The sequence below is a fragment of the Mauremys reevesii genome, linkage group 6, assembly GCF_016161935.1.
Source record: "Mauremys reevesii isolate NIE-2019 linkage group 6, ASM1616193v1, whole genome shotgun sequence".
NCBI classification, from domain to species: domain Eukaryota; kingdom Metazoa; phylum Chordata; order Testudines; family Geoemydidae; genus Mauremys; species Mauremys reevesii.
The window spans coordinates 36,944,723-36,958,414 of record NC_052628.1 but is presented as its reverse complement, the minus strand read 5'-3'; the positions used below and the strand labels follow the sequence as shown (position 1 = coordinate 36,958,414).

The window sequence follows — 13,692 nt, the reverse complement described above, 5'->3', positions numbered from 1 at the left end:
CTAATTTTTAAGTGCAGACTAGGCCTGAGTTATATCTGATGTCACAATGCAACTGGTCAGGATCTTCTGATATGAAACTGAATATAAAGAGAAGAGGAGTGGTGGCTTAGACAATTTATTACAATATAGGTTTAGCTGCAGTATCCTGTAAAATTGCTACAGGTTCCAGGATAGCCGGTTCCAGGATAGCCCTTCCCAGCACCTACTAGCTCAACCTACATAAGCAACAAAGTATGCATTCGTCTAGTTTTAAATATAGCTAAATTGTTACTTTCAATTAAGCATATGTCCTTTTCTTTAGCAAAAGCTACTTTGTTTCGCCATCAAGTCAAGATGTCCAAGCTGCCATTTCTACCACCCGCTGTATGCCAGAAATTCACAACAGTTCCAGCCCCTTCTAAATTGAACACTTAAACCTGCAGAGACCACCAGTTTCAGTTTTATCAAGTATCCTGATAAGCCTGCCTTTTTTAAATGTCCAATTCTTCCTTCATTCCTTAGACTGCTGTAAGATATTTAACTAGGTACCACAAGACATCCTGATTAAAAAACTACAACGATATAAAATTAGCAAGGCACATATTAAATGGATTAAAAACTGGCTAACTGATAGGTCTGAACATGTAACGGCAAATGGTGTATAGTCATCAAGTGGAAGTGTTTCCAGTGGGGGTCCTGCAGGGATCAGTTCTTGGCCCTAATCTATTTAACATTTTTATCAGTGACCTGGAAGAAAACATAAAACAAATCTGTGATAAAGTTTGCAAATGACAAAAACTGGGGGGAGTGGTAAATAATGGAGAGGACAGATTACTGATTCAGAGTGATCTGGATTGCTTGGTAAACTGGGTGCAACCAAACAATATATGGTTTAATACAGCTAAATGTAAATATATACATCTAGGAACAAAGAATTTAGGACATTCTTACAAGATGGGGGACTCTGTCCAGGGAAGCATTAACTCTGAAAAAGATTTGGGGGTCATGGTGGATAATCAGCTTAACATGAGCTCCCAGTGTGATGTTGTGGCCAAAATAGCTGATGTGATCTTGGGGTGCATAAACAGGAGACTCTTGAGGAGTAGAGAGGTTATTTTACCGCTGTATTTAGCACCAGTGGGACTGCTGCTGGAATGCTGTGTCCAGTTCTGCTGCTCACAGTTCAAGAAGGATGTTGATAAATTGGAGAAAGTTCAGAGAAGAGCCATGGGAATGATTAAAGGATTAGAAAACATGCTTTATAGTGATAATCTAAATACACTGAGCTCCTTGAGCCTAACAAAGAAGTAACAACGGGCTCTTCAATCTAGCAGAGAAAGGTATAACATCATCATCCAATGGATAGAAGTTGAAGCTAGACAAATGCAGACTGGAAATAAGGTGTACATTTTTGACAGTGAGGGCAATTAACCACCGGAATAATTTATCAGGGAATGTCGTGGATTCTCCATCATTGCTGATTTTTAAGTTAAGATTAAAGGTTCTCTAAAAGCCATGCTCTAGGAATGATGGCCTGTGTTACACAGGCAGTCAGACTAGATGATCATAATGGTCTCTTCTGGCCTTGGAATCTATGAAACATATACATATACAGCATATAATTTTAATTATTTGCATTTACCCAGTTCATCCCAGAGTTGCCTATACTTGTCAGTCATTGCAGTGCCTTGTTGCCTCCAAAGCGACAGACGAGGGTCAGCCATGAACTGTTCCGTTATCAATGTCAACATGCGAGCGCCATTAGAGTCTCTCATCTTTAACATCTCTCGCACCTAGGAAACAAAAAAGGTCTCTTAATACAAGCTTGAAAAAAGAAGCTACACAATACTAGTGAAATACTGAAGTTTATGCTTTCACTCCTCCTCCCTCTTTGAGGCACATACACTATTTAAAAAAAAAATCTCGTCAAAAGTTTTAAATGAGAATTTGACTACATTTAGTTTGTTCTCCAACAGTAAAAAAGATTTTCGATCGCTGTTAATGTCCCACTGCAATTTCTGTTCTGAACAGTTTTTCCGCAAGAAATTTAGACTTACATTACATTGTATGCCCCAAGAATATCACACACAGTTCTCCAAAACTTTGGGGGGAAAAGCTGGTTATGATAAATAAGTAGATTTTAAGGCACATCAAGTTGTGCTCCATTGATGGAGAATTCTAAGTAACATAATGCTGTACTAATAAGGCTTAAATTGGTTTTTAAATGACTGCATTTTCAGTAATTAATCAAATATGGGCTGGACAGAGGAAAACAAAAAGGAAAGAGACCCAAATGTAACCCCTACCTTTGCAAAAAGCAAATTGAGCTGCTTCCCTGATCCATGGTATCCACCCTGGGAGAGGAAGAGTTTAACTTGCTCCTGGACTTGTTCTTCATCCAAGTGCCAACAGTTTTCATCATCTATGCTAGCACCTGCTGTTGGGTCAGGAGCACCTACAAACAGCAGCGAAAAAATTATGGTCTAAATAAAGAATATAGGTTCATGGTGGGGAGGGAAAGAGGGAATGAAGTAAAAGGAGGTCAGAAGTACAGAGGGATTTTTTGGACTTGGGATCTCTCATGTTTTGGGTATTGTAGCTTTACCTTATTAAAATATTTTTCTCAGTACCTCGATCACTCAGAGAAGAGGAGAAAGGGGCTCCAAGTAATAATATTTAAGAATTAACTAAAAACTAAACAAAAACCTGTTTAATTACAAGGGTTTTTACAAAAAAAATGTTCTGTAATCTGATGTTTTATGTCAGTTTCACAAAAAAAAATATAGCACAATACCTGAAACAAAGGTATTCTGGAAAGTTTAAAGTGTGTGTTCATGATCTAAGTAAAGTTTATAACAAACATTTTCAATTACAAGATTTTTTTCTTGCCAGAATTGCCAAACCAGCTTGAGGTTCCCCTTTTAGTGCACCAGTACATAGACGAAAAGGTTCTGCAAGCCAAATTATGTTTCCTTTAGTATTTCTTCAATCACAGTGTCTTCAAATAGTGTCTTCCATGACACCTGTACAACACCCAGTGCCTTCAATAATCTTACACAGATATAAGTGATTGATATTTGGTGTACAATTCTGAAACGCAGTAGAAGAACTCATAAGTAATCATGTAGAGGGAACGGATCCGTTGGTTAATAAGCATTTTTACACAGGCTAGGTCTTCACTGCACAGTTACTTTGAGTGTACCTAATGGAGTTAACTAGGGTGACGAGACAGCAAGTGTGAAAAATCGGGATGGGGGTGGAAGGTAATAGGCGCCTATATAAAACAAAGCCCTGAATATAGGGACTGTCCCTATAAAATCGGGACATTTGGTCACCCTAGAGTTAACTCCTTTTAAGTTACCCTATCTTGAGCAGCTACACTATGAAACAGCACTCAGACAACACAGAGCAATTAGATTACCGCAGAGAGTATCTGTATTAGCAGCTGACAAGATGTGCTAATGCAAGTTTTAGCCTATATCCTTGACAGGCTAGATAACTTGAGTTGAAAGGTTTTGTGTGTGTGGATGTAACTCGAGTTAGGAGCAACACAAGTTATCTACAAAGCAGACAAGCCCAGAGTCAAACTGCAATTTTATGCCCTGTCTAGATTAAGATTTTAAAGTGATGTGATAGACCAGGGGTATGCAATCTATGGCACGCATGCCAAAGGCGGCACGCGAGCTGATTTTCAGTGGTACTCACACTGCCCGGGTCCTGGCCACTGGCCTGGGGGGGGTCTGCATTTTAATTTAATTTTAAATGAAGCTTCTTAAACATTTTAAAAACCTTATTTACTTTAGGGTATGGCTACACTTGCGAGTTGCAGCGCTGGTGGAGGCTTTCCAGCGCTGCAATTAGTAAGTGGCCATACCTGCAGGGCACTTCCAGCGCTGCAACTCCCTGGCTGCAGCACTGGCCGTACACCTCACTCAGCATGGGGAATAAGGATTGCAGCACTGGTGCTGCTGCGCTGGTCATCAAGTGTGGCCACACACCAGCGCTGTTATTGGCCTCCAGGGTATAAGGGTGTATCCCAGAATGCTTTTAACTAAATTACTCCCTTTGTTTTGTTATGCAGCCTCTCTTTGTTTTGTTGTGAACCTCCGGAGCTCCCTTGCTACCGGAGCTGCTCTCTCCTGTTTGCTGTGATCAATCTGTGAACAATCAAATGAGATCCTCCTCCCTGCGTGATTCACAGGGGTTGAGTGTTTGCATTTTGCTTGACCAGCAGCGAGAAAAGGAGTCATTCACAGGGGTTGAATGTTTGCTTTGCTTGAGAGAAACGGGGGGAGGGGACAGAGGGGGGAAAGAGAGTATGTTGGATGCAGGCTGTTTGCAGTTAACAGTAAGGGGGTGGGAAAATTTTCTGATTTTGCACAGTGTCAGTTCCAAAAATCCACTCTCTCTTCGCCCCGCCCCCCCCCCCACCCGGTCCCTGTCACACTGCCCCACACCCCCCTCTTTTGAAAAGCACGTTGCTGCCACTTGAATGCTGGGATAGCTGCCCATAATTCATCACTCCCAACAGCGCTGCAAATGTGGCCACACTGCAGCGCTGGTAGCTGTGAGTGTGGCCACACACCAGCGCTGGCCCTGCACAGCTGGACGACCAGCGCTGCAACTACCAGCGCTGCAGATTTGTAAGTGTAGCCATATCCTCTCATACAACAATAGTTTACTTATATATTATAGACTTATAGAAAGAGTCCTTCTAAAAACATTAAAATGTATTACTGGCACGCGAAACCTTAAATTAGAGTGAATAAATGAAGACTCGGCACACCACTTCTGAAAGGCTGCCGACCCCTGTGATAGACCAAGTTAATCCCACTGAATAGCTAACCGCTTCTAGAACTCTAATCAAGACAAAGCAACTGTACTTTAGAACATGCTCAAGTGGTTGAATTAAAGGCTTTACCTTGACCAGTTCAGCACATTCTAAAGTACAACTGCTTTGACTCTTTGGCCATGGCTACACTTGCAAATTTGCAGCGCTGCAGCAGGGTGTGAAAACACACCCTCTCCAGCGCTGCAAATTGCGGCGCTGCAAAGCGCCAGTGTGGTCAAAGCCCCAGCGCTGGGAGCGCGGCTCCCAGCGCTGTACGTTATTCCCCACAGGGAGGTGGAGTACGGACAGCTCTCTTCCAGCGCTGGCGCTTTGACTACACTTAGCGCTTCAAAGCACTGCCGCGGTAGCGCTTTGAAGTGCAAGTATAGCCATAGCCTGAGTTCTAGAACCTGTTAGCAATTCAGCTATGTAACTTGATGTAACATTTCACCACTTAAATCTTAGTCTAGACAGGGCCTAAGGGTATGTCTAAACTGCATTAAAAACCCACAACTGGCCTGGGTCAGCTGACTCAGGCTTGCGGGGCCCAGGCTAAAGGGCTGTTTAATTGTGGTATAAATGTTCTGGCTCGGGCAGGAGCCCAGGTGCTGGGACCTGGTGAAGGGGGAGGGTCCCAGAGCCACAATTAAACATAGACTTACTCCAAGCCATGTGAGCCTGAGTCAGTTGAAACAGGCTGGTCATGGGTTTTTAACTGCAGTGTAGACATACCTTAAGTATCCTTCTGTAACCAACACTATAAAAATAGTGCACTAACTAGAAACAAAGGTATTGATTCAAATACTTTTTTCAATAAGTGCTGAGAAGTTTAAAAAGAGGACAGAAAGTTCTCCAGAGTTTTTTAATTAAAAATCACTACTTCAATTCTAATGATTTAGAAATTTTTTCTCCATTCTAGCTATGCCATTTAGAAAAGCTTATAGATGGCTGAAAATCTGGTTGAACCTCTTAAAATGAGCTCCTTCTTTGACTAGTGAAGACAACTGGAAGATTTTGAAGAGCAGAGAGGTGTTTTGTACTCAACTGCTAGTACCTCAGAAAGCCAAAAATCTTATAGCTTGGAGTTCCTAATGCTTGAGACCTTAAGAATTGGAATCTTGTGGGGATTTTATCCTTAAATAGGTTTTTCAATTGAGAGAGAAAAACTGTCCCCTTGAATACGTACGTACAACTCCCACTGACTTCCAGGGGAGCTGTTTAGAGTGTGTGAAGACAAAAAATTGAGCCCAGGACATTATGAAACGAAGGAATGAAAAACTTCACTCTAAAAGTCCTTCTCTCTTTACTCTGTTCATTTTAAGGGGCTTTCATGAAACAAATGCTGACACATCTTCAGTTGCACAAAATGAGATAAAAAGGGAAATCAAGCCACAGGAGAACAGGCAGTGCAGCTGTTGCAGCAACTCAAGTTTTTTGTATCACCTTCCAAAATAGCTTAAATATTTCATTGCTCCAAAACACACAAAGACAACTACTTATTGCACTTGTCATTTATAAAACACAAAACTTGTTTTAAAATAAACTGGCTGAGATAAATTATAATTTAAATTAATTTTAGTAAGATGTCACAGCTAAACTTTGCTATTTGTGAAAAACCAAATTCTTTGTGGAACTATTTACATTTTATCAAAAGCTCGCAAGTCAGTTTGTGCTATAATGCTGAATTTCAACAAGGATATTGTCATTCCTAGAGAATCTACATCCTGTCACTGGAACACTGGTATCAGATCAGCCCAGAACTGTAACAATAACATTGCCAGAAAGTTCTCCAATACAGGAGTAATAAACAGGGCAGTTTTGAGAAGGAGTTCTCTTCAAGTGAAGGAGGAGTGACTAGGTGACCCTCGGGGTGAGTTTGTCGTCTGTTTGTCTGTTGTGTGCTTTCTTGATTGAAGTGTATAGTGTGGTCTATTTAGCAGGCAGTGTGCTTACCCTAGGCAAGGGGTGGGCAAACTTTTTGGCCCGAGGGCCACATCTGGGAATAGAAATTGTATGGTGGGCCATGAATGCTCACAAAATTAGGGTTGGGGTGCGGGAGTGGGTGAGGGCCCTGGTTGGGGGTGCAAGCTCTGGGGTGGGGCCAGAAATGAGGAGTTCAGGGTGCGGGAGGAGTGGGGATTGGGGGAGTGAGGGCTCCAGCTGGAGGTGCGGGGAATGAGGGGTTTGAGGTGAAGGAGGGTGCTCCAGGCTGGGATTGAGGGGTTTGGGGAACAGGATCATGGCTGGGGTAGGGGGTTGGTGCATGGGGAGAGGCTCAGGGGTGCAGGCTTCCAGCGGAGCTTACCTCAAGCAGCTCCCAGAAGCAGCAGCATGTCCTTTCTCTAGCTCCTATGCGGTGGGGCAGCCAGGCAGCTCTGCACACCTCCGCATCTGCAGGCACTGCCCCTGCAGCTCCTATTGGAGCACCAGAGGGGGGCCATTGGAGCGCGTAGGAGCTGGAGCAGGAGCAGGGCCATGCCGTGGGTTCCAACAGCCGTATGGTACAGTCCCTGACCCTACGCCCTGGCTGGAGCAGGACCACGCCTGACCCGGATCTGCCTTGCAGGCCATAGTTTGCCCACCCCTGGCCTAGGCTGATTGCTTCCTAGTGAGGGGCTAGTCTGCCATCCATTGAGCCCTGATCCCTTTAGAATCTCTTTAGGATCCTAATCTGGCAGCTAACTCAGGGAGAACAGCCAGCCCTTAAGCAACTAGAGGACCTAGCAAACAGGGACAGCAAACAGTTTTCGGAGAGAGATTAGAGCAGGAGCATATGAGCCAGATACACCTAATAAACATTCTCTAAACTTAGGCCAATAACTGACCCGTCCAACCCCCTCCCCCCACAGAAAACAAATACAACCACCCTTCCGCCAAAAAAACCCCAAACCCTGCAAGAGTAAAAATAATGAAGCACAAGTCCAGCAGCAGAGTGGGGGCTATCCAGTTTATTGCAAAGAATGCAGCATGTATGATTACCTGCCTTGAGGGCAGGTGGCGTATGTATGCATTCAGTGCAAGGAGCTCATGGCCCTCAGAGACCACGTACGGGCTCATGAGACCAGAGTGGCTAAACTGCAGGTGCTAAGGAAGACAGCAGTACATAGGTGAGACTTTCTGGGACAGAGCAGAGCAGTCCCACCCCCTAATCTGGCAGCTTCTGTGCTGTAGAGGAGGATGAAAGTCTTGGGGAAGGACTATGTAAAGCTGGAGCAGAGGGAAACATTCCCATAGTTGCGGATCCGCCTTTCAGATGATGTCATATCACCTCGCACTGAGGATCCTCCTCTGAGGGAGGTGACCCCAAGTTATTTGGAAGAGACAGGCAATAGTAATGTGGGATTTATTAGAAATAGAGAGTTGGGTTTGTGATGACTGGGAGAACTGCTTGATGAATTGCCTGTCAAGTGGGAAGGTTGTGGATCTCTCAAGACATCTAGACAAGACTTATATGCAGTGCTGGGGAGGAGCCAGTGGTTGTGGTACAGGTAGACACCAATTACATAAGGAAAGGTAGGAGAGAAGTCCTGGAGGCCAAATTTAGGTTACTAGGCAAGAGATGCAAGTCCAGGACCTCCATGGTACTATTCTCTGAATTGCTTCCAGTTCCATGTGCAGGTCCAGTTAGACAGGCAGAACTGCATGGTCTCAATGCATGGATCAGACTGTGTTGGTAGGAGGGATTTAGGTTTATTAGGAATTGGGAACATTTTAGGAACAAATGAGATTATACAGGAAGGATGGGCACCACCTAAACCAAAATGGAACCAGACTTCTGGCATGTAAAATTAAAAAGCTCAAAGAGGAGTTTTTAAACTAAGGCTTAGGGGAATGTTGACATGTGTGGAGGAACGCACGGTCCAGACAGACACATCCCTTAGGGGAGGATTTATTAAAGGGGATATTCTATACCCTCATAAAGAGAAGAGGACAGAAGTTGATAAATTACAGGTAGGAACTGAAGAGAAATAGTCAAGCAAAAGAGAGTTCCATTCAGTTACATTACATGAAGGCATACAACTAAATATTGACAGATTTTTTAAGTGCCTGTACACAAATGCTAGAAGTCCAAATACTAAGATGGTGAACTTGAGTGGCTGGTATTAAATGAGGATACTGAAGTAACAGGCATCACAGAAATTGGTGGAATGATGATAATCAATGGGATACAATAATACCAGGGTACAAAATATATAGGAATGACAGAAGAGGTCATGCTGGTGGAGGAGTGGCCCTATACGTAAAAAAAGCATAGAATCAAATATAGTAAAAATATTAAATGACAAACTCGACCATACAATCTCTATGGATAGAAATTCCATGCTCAAATAATAAGAGTATAGCAGTAGAAATATACTAACAATCACCTGACCATGATGGTGACAGTGATTGTGAAATATACTCAGGGACATTAGAGAGACTAATAAAACAAAGCCCAGTAATAATGGAGTATTTCAACTGTCCTCATGTAGACTAGGAACATGTCACCTCAGGATGGGATACAGAGATAAAATTAATGACTACTTCTTGGAGCAGTTAGTCCTGGAACCTAGAAGGGGAGAGGCAATTCTCAATTTAGTCCTAAGTGAAGCAAAAGATCTTGTCCAAGAGGGGAATATAGATGACCTGTTCACTAATAGCAACCATAATGTAATTAAATTTAACATCTCTGTAGGGAGAAAATACCAAAATAACACACCATAGTACCATTGAACTTCAAAAAGGTGATCTATAGAGAAATGAGGAGGCTACTTAAACAGAAATTAAAAGGAACTGTCGTAAGACTGAAATGCCTGCAAACTGCATGGAAACTTTTAAAAAACACCATAATAAAAGGCTCAAATTATATCTATACCTCCACATTTAAAAAAAAATGAAATAGGACTAAAAATGCCATCATGGCTTGTAGTGAGTCGGTGTGGCTCCCCTCCTGCCCAGCGGAGGGAGCGCCCTTGCAGACACTGAAGTGGGCGGAGCCACCGCTGCCTGTTCCCACCCCCCGGAAGTCAAGGGGTGGGACAGGAAGTATAAAAGCCAGCCGCCAGAGCTCAGTCAGGAGCCAGCCGCCGCAGGGAGCAGACGTGCCGCAGGGAGCTCGAGAGTGGGAAACCTCCGGGACCCAGGCAGTCACCCAGACTGGCCAGAGCTTCCCCGCGCCCGTTACCTGGAGGAACTCCCAGAGCTTCCCTGCGCCCACTACCCGGAGGAGCCCCTGGAGCTTCCCTGTGCCTTCTATCCGGACGAGCCACCGGAGCCTCCCTGCCCCTGCTGCTACCCAGAGGAGCCGCCCGAACACGCCTGGCCAGACTTCCCTGAGGAGCTGCCGGACCTGCCACCAAGCCCTTGCCGCGAGGAGCCCATGCTGGTGGACTGGCTGGGGACCGACGCCACAGACCAGGTAGGCCCTGAGGGGGAGACTGGAAGTAGCCCGGGGGTAGCCGACCCCAGTCAGGCTGCAGACACACCCGAACCTATGTCAGTGTGTTGCGGTCAGGATCCCCACTGACCGTCAGCGGTGATAGCCACTGCTAGGGTCCCCCCTGCCACCCCTCTCACGAGTGGCAGTCTTCCCCCTCACCTCAACGCTCAGGCGTAAGGGCCTGGGCCTATGTACTAAACTGTTTGCCTGCTCAGCCCCTGCCTAAGGGCCTGAGCCCTGACTGTTTGTTGCCCTGCCCTGATCCAGGGCCTGGGCCTATATACTAAATTGTATCGTTGCTCAGCCCCTGCACCAGAGGGCCTGAGCTCCTGTGACTCTGTACTGTTGCTCAGCCCTGAAGCAGAAGGCCTGAGCCGCCCCCCCCACCGCTCCCGAATCTTGTGCTTTAACCAGCCGTGGGCCAAGAGGGCCCGTGCCGGGGGACTTTGTGTTTGTCGCCCAGGACCGCCGGGGGACCAACCTGGACCAGACGGGTGTAGTGAGCCGGTGTGGCTCCCCTCCGCCCCTCAGAGAGGGTCGAGCCCCGGCACGCACGATTACATGGCTAAACAGAGTAAAAGACGCATTTACAGATAAAAAGACAACATTTAAAAATTGGAAATAAAATCCCACTGAGGAAAATAGAAAGGAACAAACTCTGTTAAGTCAAGGTATAATTAGGAAGCCCAAAAAAGAATTTGAAGGGCAACTAGCAAAAGACAAAAACTAAACAGCTTTTAAAAAAAAAAAAAAACACATCAGAAACAGGAGCCAGTGGTGATCAAGGTGATAAATGAATAGTCAAGGAAGACAAGGCTGTTGCGGAAAAGCCAAATGAATTCTTTGCATCTGTCTTCAATGCAGAGGATGCAAGTGAAAGTCCCATACTCGAGATAGATTTGTTACCTAAAAAGAATGAAGAACTGTCCCAGATTGAGGCGTCAATAGAATATGTTGTAGAACAAACGGATAAATTAAAACGGATTTAAGTCACACACAAAAAAAGCCAACAATGTTAGGAACCATTAAGAAAGGGATAGATAATCAGACAGTAAATATAATACCTCTATATAAGCCAAAGGTATGTCCACATCTTGAATACTACGTTCAGTTCTGGTCACCACATCTCAAAAATAATAATTAGAATTGGAAAAAGTCCAGAGAAGGGCAACAAAAATTAATAGAGGTATGTAACAGCTTCCATACGAGTAAAAAGAAAGGAAAGGAAAGCATAAAAAGACTGGGAGTGTTCAGCTTAGAAATGAGATAACTAAGGCCTGGTCTACACTGGGGGGGGGGGAGGTCGAACTAAGGTACGCAAGTTCAGCTACGTGAATAGCGTAGCTGAACTCGAACTACCTTAGTTCGAACTACTCCCCCGTCCAGACGCCGCGGGATCGAAGTCCGCGGCTCCCCCATCGACTCCGCCACCGCCGTTCGCGGTGGTGGAGTTCCGGAGTCGACGGGAGCGCGTTCGGAGTTCGATATATCGCGTCTAGACAAGACGCGATATATTGAACTCCGAGAAGTCGAACGCTACCCGCCGACCCGGGTGGGTAGTATAGACATAGCCTAAGAGAGGATATGACAAAGGTCTATAAAATCATGAATGGTGAGGAGAAAGTGAATAAGTGTTATTTACCCCTTCACATAAGACATGAACCAGGGGTTGGCCCAATGAAATTAATAGGCAGTAGGTTTAAAAACAAACAAAAGGAAGTACTTCTTCACATAATGAACATTCAACCTGTGAAACTCATTGTCAGGGGATGTTGTAAAGGCCAAAAGTGTAACTAGGTTCAAGAAAGAAATAGGCAAGTTCATAGGTCCTTCAATGGCAATCCTTCAAGATGGTCAGGGACACAACCTCATGCTCTGGGTATCCCTAAATCTCTGACTGCCAGAAGCTGGGACTGGAGCAGAGGGGATGAATCCCTCACTAAATTGCACTGTTCTGTTCACTCCCTCTGAAGCATCTGGCACTGGTCACTGTTAGAAGACGGGATACTGGGTTACATGAACCATTGGTCCAAGTCAGTATGTATGGCCTTTCTTATGTTCTGGTTTCAGCCAGTTTCTGAAACTGTTTCCACAGTAGCACTGTGCCCTTAACCATTGTAGCCAGCAAGATGCCAGAAGTCTTGGTAACAAAGGCCAAAGACACCAAGTTGAGGGTCTGCTCACAAATATGGCTCAGCCTACTATTACAGAGACTTCATCCAGCGTCTGGAGCCTCCTCTCTCAGAAAGCTGCACGTGTTATGCTCAGTATGGTCTTTTCCCTTTTTTTAGTTAGAAAAAAAGTTAAAGGAATTTCCTTATGTGTATTTATTGTCTGTTTGGCAACAGGGTGTTCTCCCCAAAACAGAGTTTACAGTTATAACTCACTAATTTTTCCAACAACCCTTGTAGCGGTCTTAGTCAATGGTCATGGACTAAAAAGGCATGGAGGCCAATGTCTGAAGGGGCATGGCCATGCTAAGCTACCTTCTCACCTGAAGAATTAGTCCTTGCTGGTCAAGGTTGAGGCACAGTGGTAGTGCAGTATGGGGACTTGAGTTGCCACTACCCATGTCACCCCTGTTCTGTGGATAAACAGAAGATTTTATCCAGGTCGCTCAACTGGTTACTTTTCAAGAGTACTACATTCACTCATAATAAACATTTCATAGGTCCAGTCTCTCTCTCTCCCCCTCTCCCCCCATCAGAGCAATAGATATGATTTTTTTTTATTAGCTAGGGTAGTAGTTTAAAGCAGTAGCGGAAACTGAGTTTAAGAAAAAGAACATGGTTCCTATTGCTTATTGTAGGCACCCTTTAGTAGAGGGGCCTCTAAACTCAACTGAGTGTGTTCCAATTGGAAAGATCCTGAGCACTGTAATCCAGCCTTGGAGTCCACAATTCCCATGATGCCTTGGGGGTGAGAGAGAGAGAGAGAGAGAGAAATAGAGGGGACTTCTTCTAGGGAGAGCATGAGATGGGCTCTACTTTGGAGAAGTAATGAGATTGCTTTTGTGAAGCTTTGTCCATATCAGGAGCTGCTGCTAGGAAGCCAGAAGCTACTACTGAGAATCTGCTATGGCTTTGAGCAAGCAGGAAGCCTCAGAGACTGTTGGTGGCTTCACTGGAAGCAGGACAGAGACTGTTGCTATGCCCAGAGCTAACTGAGGTAGATCTGCAGTGAAGGCAGTGCGAGTAACCATCACCCTTGTTTGGAAAAGTACTTGCAAGGGAAGGGGCACAGCAAAGCCTTTAAGGAGTTGTCTGAGTCTGAGAAGAGCAGAATGGTCTTCTCATGAAACCAGAATCCACATTTGCTGACATTTGATTAAAACAACTCCAATCTTCAGAAGGCGTGTGCAGCTTGAAAGGATCCCAAATTAGAACTGTCCTGCCCCTTGCTGCCTTGGCTGGACTGATTCACTGGACCAACAAAGTGTTGTCTTCAGCCTCAAGATCTCCAA

At 44.7% G+C, this 13,692-nt stretch overlaps 1 protein-coding gene across 8 annotated transcripts in view; it reads right to left on the bottom strand.

Annotated features, from left to right (window-relative positions):
• ZSWIM6 (zinc finger SWIM-type containing 6) overlaps positions 1-13,692 on the bottom strand; it is a 155,299-nt gene that overhangs the window by 54,643 nt on the left and 86,964 nt on the right. For all 8 annotated transcript variants that reach the window (XM_039543937.1, XM_039543935.1, XM_039543938.1 and 5 more), the window contains exons 3-4: positions 2,286-2,434; positions 1,622-1,772 (exon numbers count right to left, since the gene is read on the bottom strand). In XM_039543937.1, the coding sequence (XP_039399871.1) occupies positions 1,622-1,772; positions 2,286-2,434 (300 nt within the window). The remainder of the gene's footprint in view (positions 1-1,621; positions 1,773-2,285; positions 2,435-13,692) is intronic.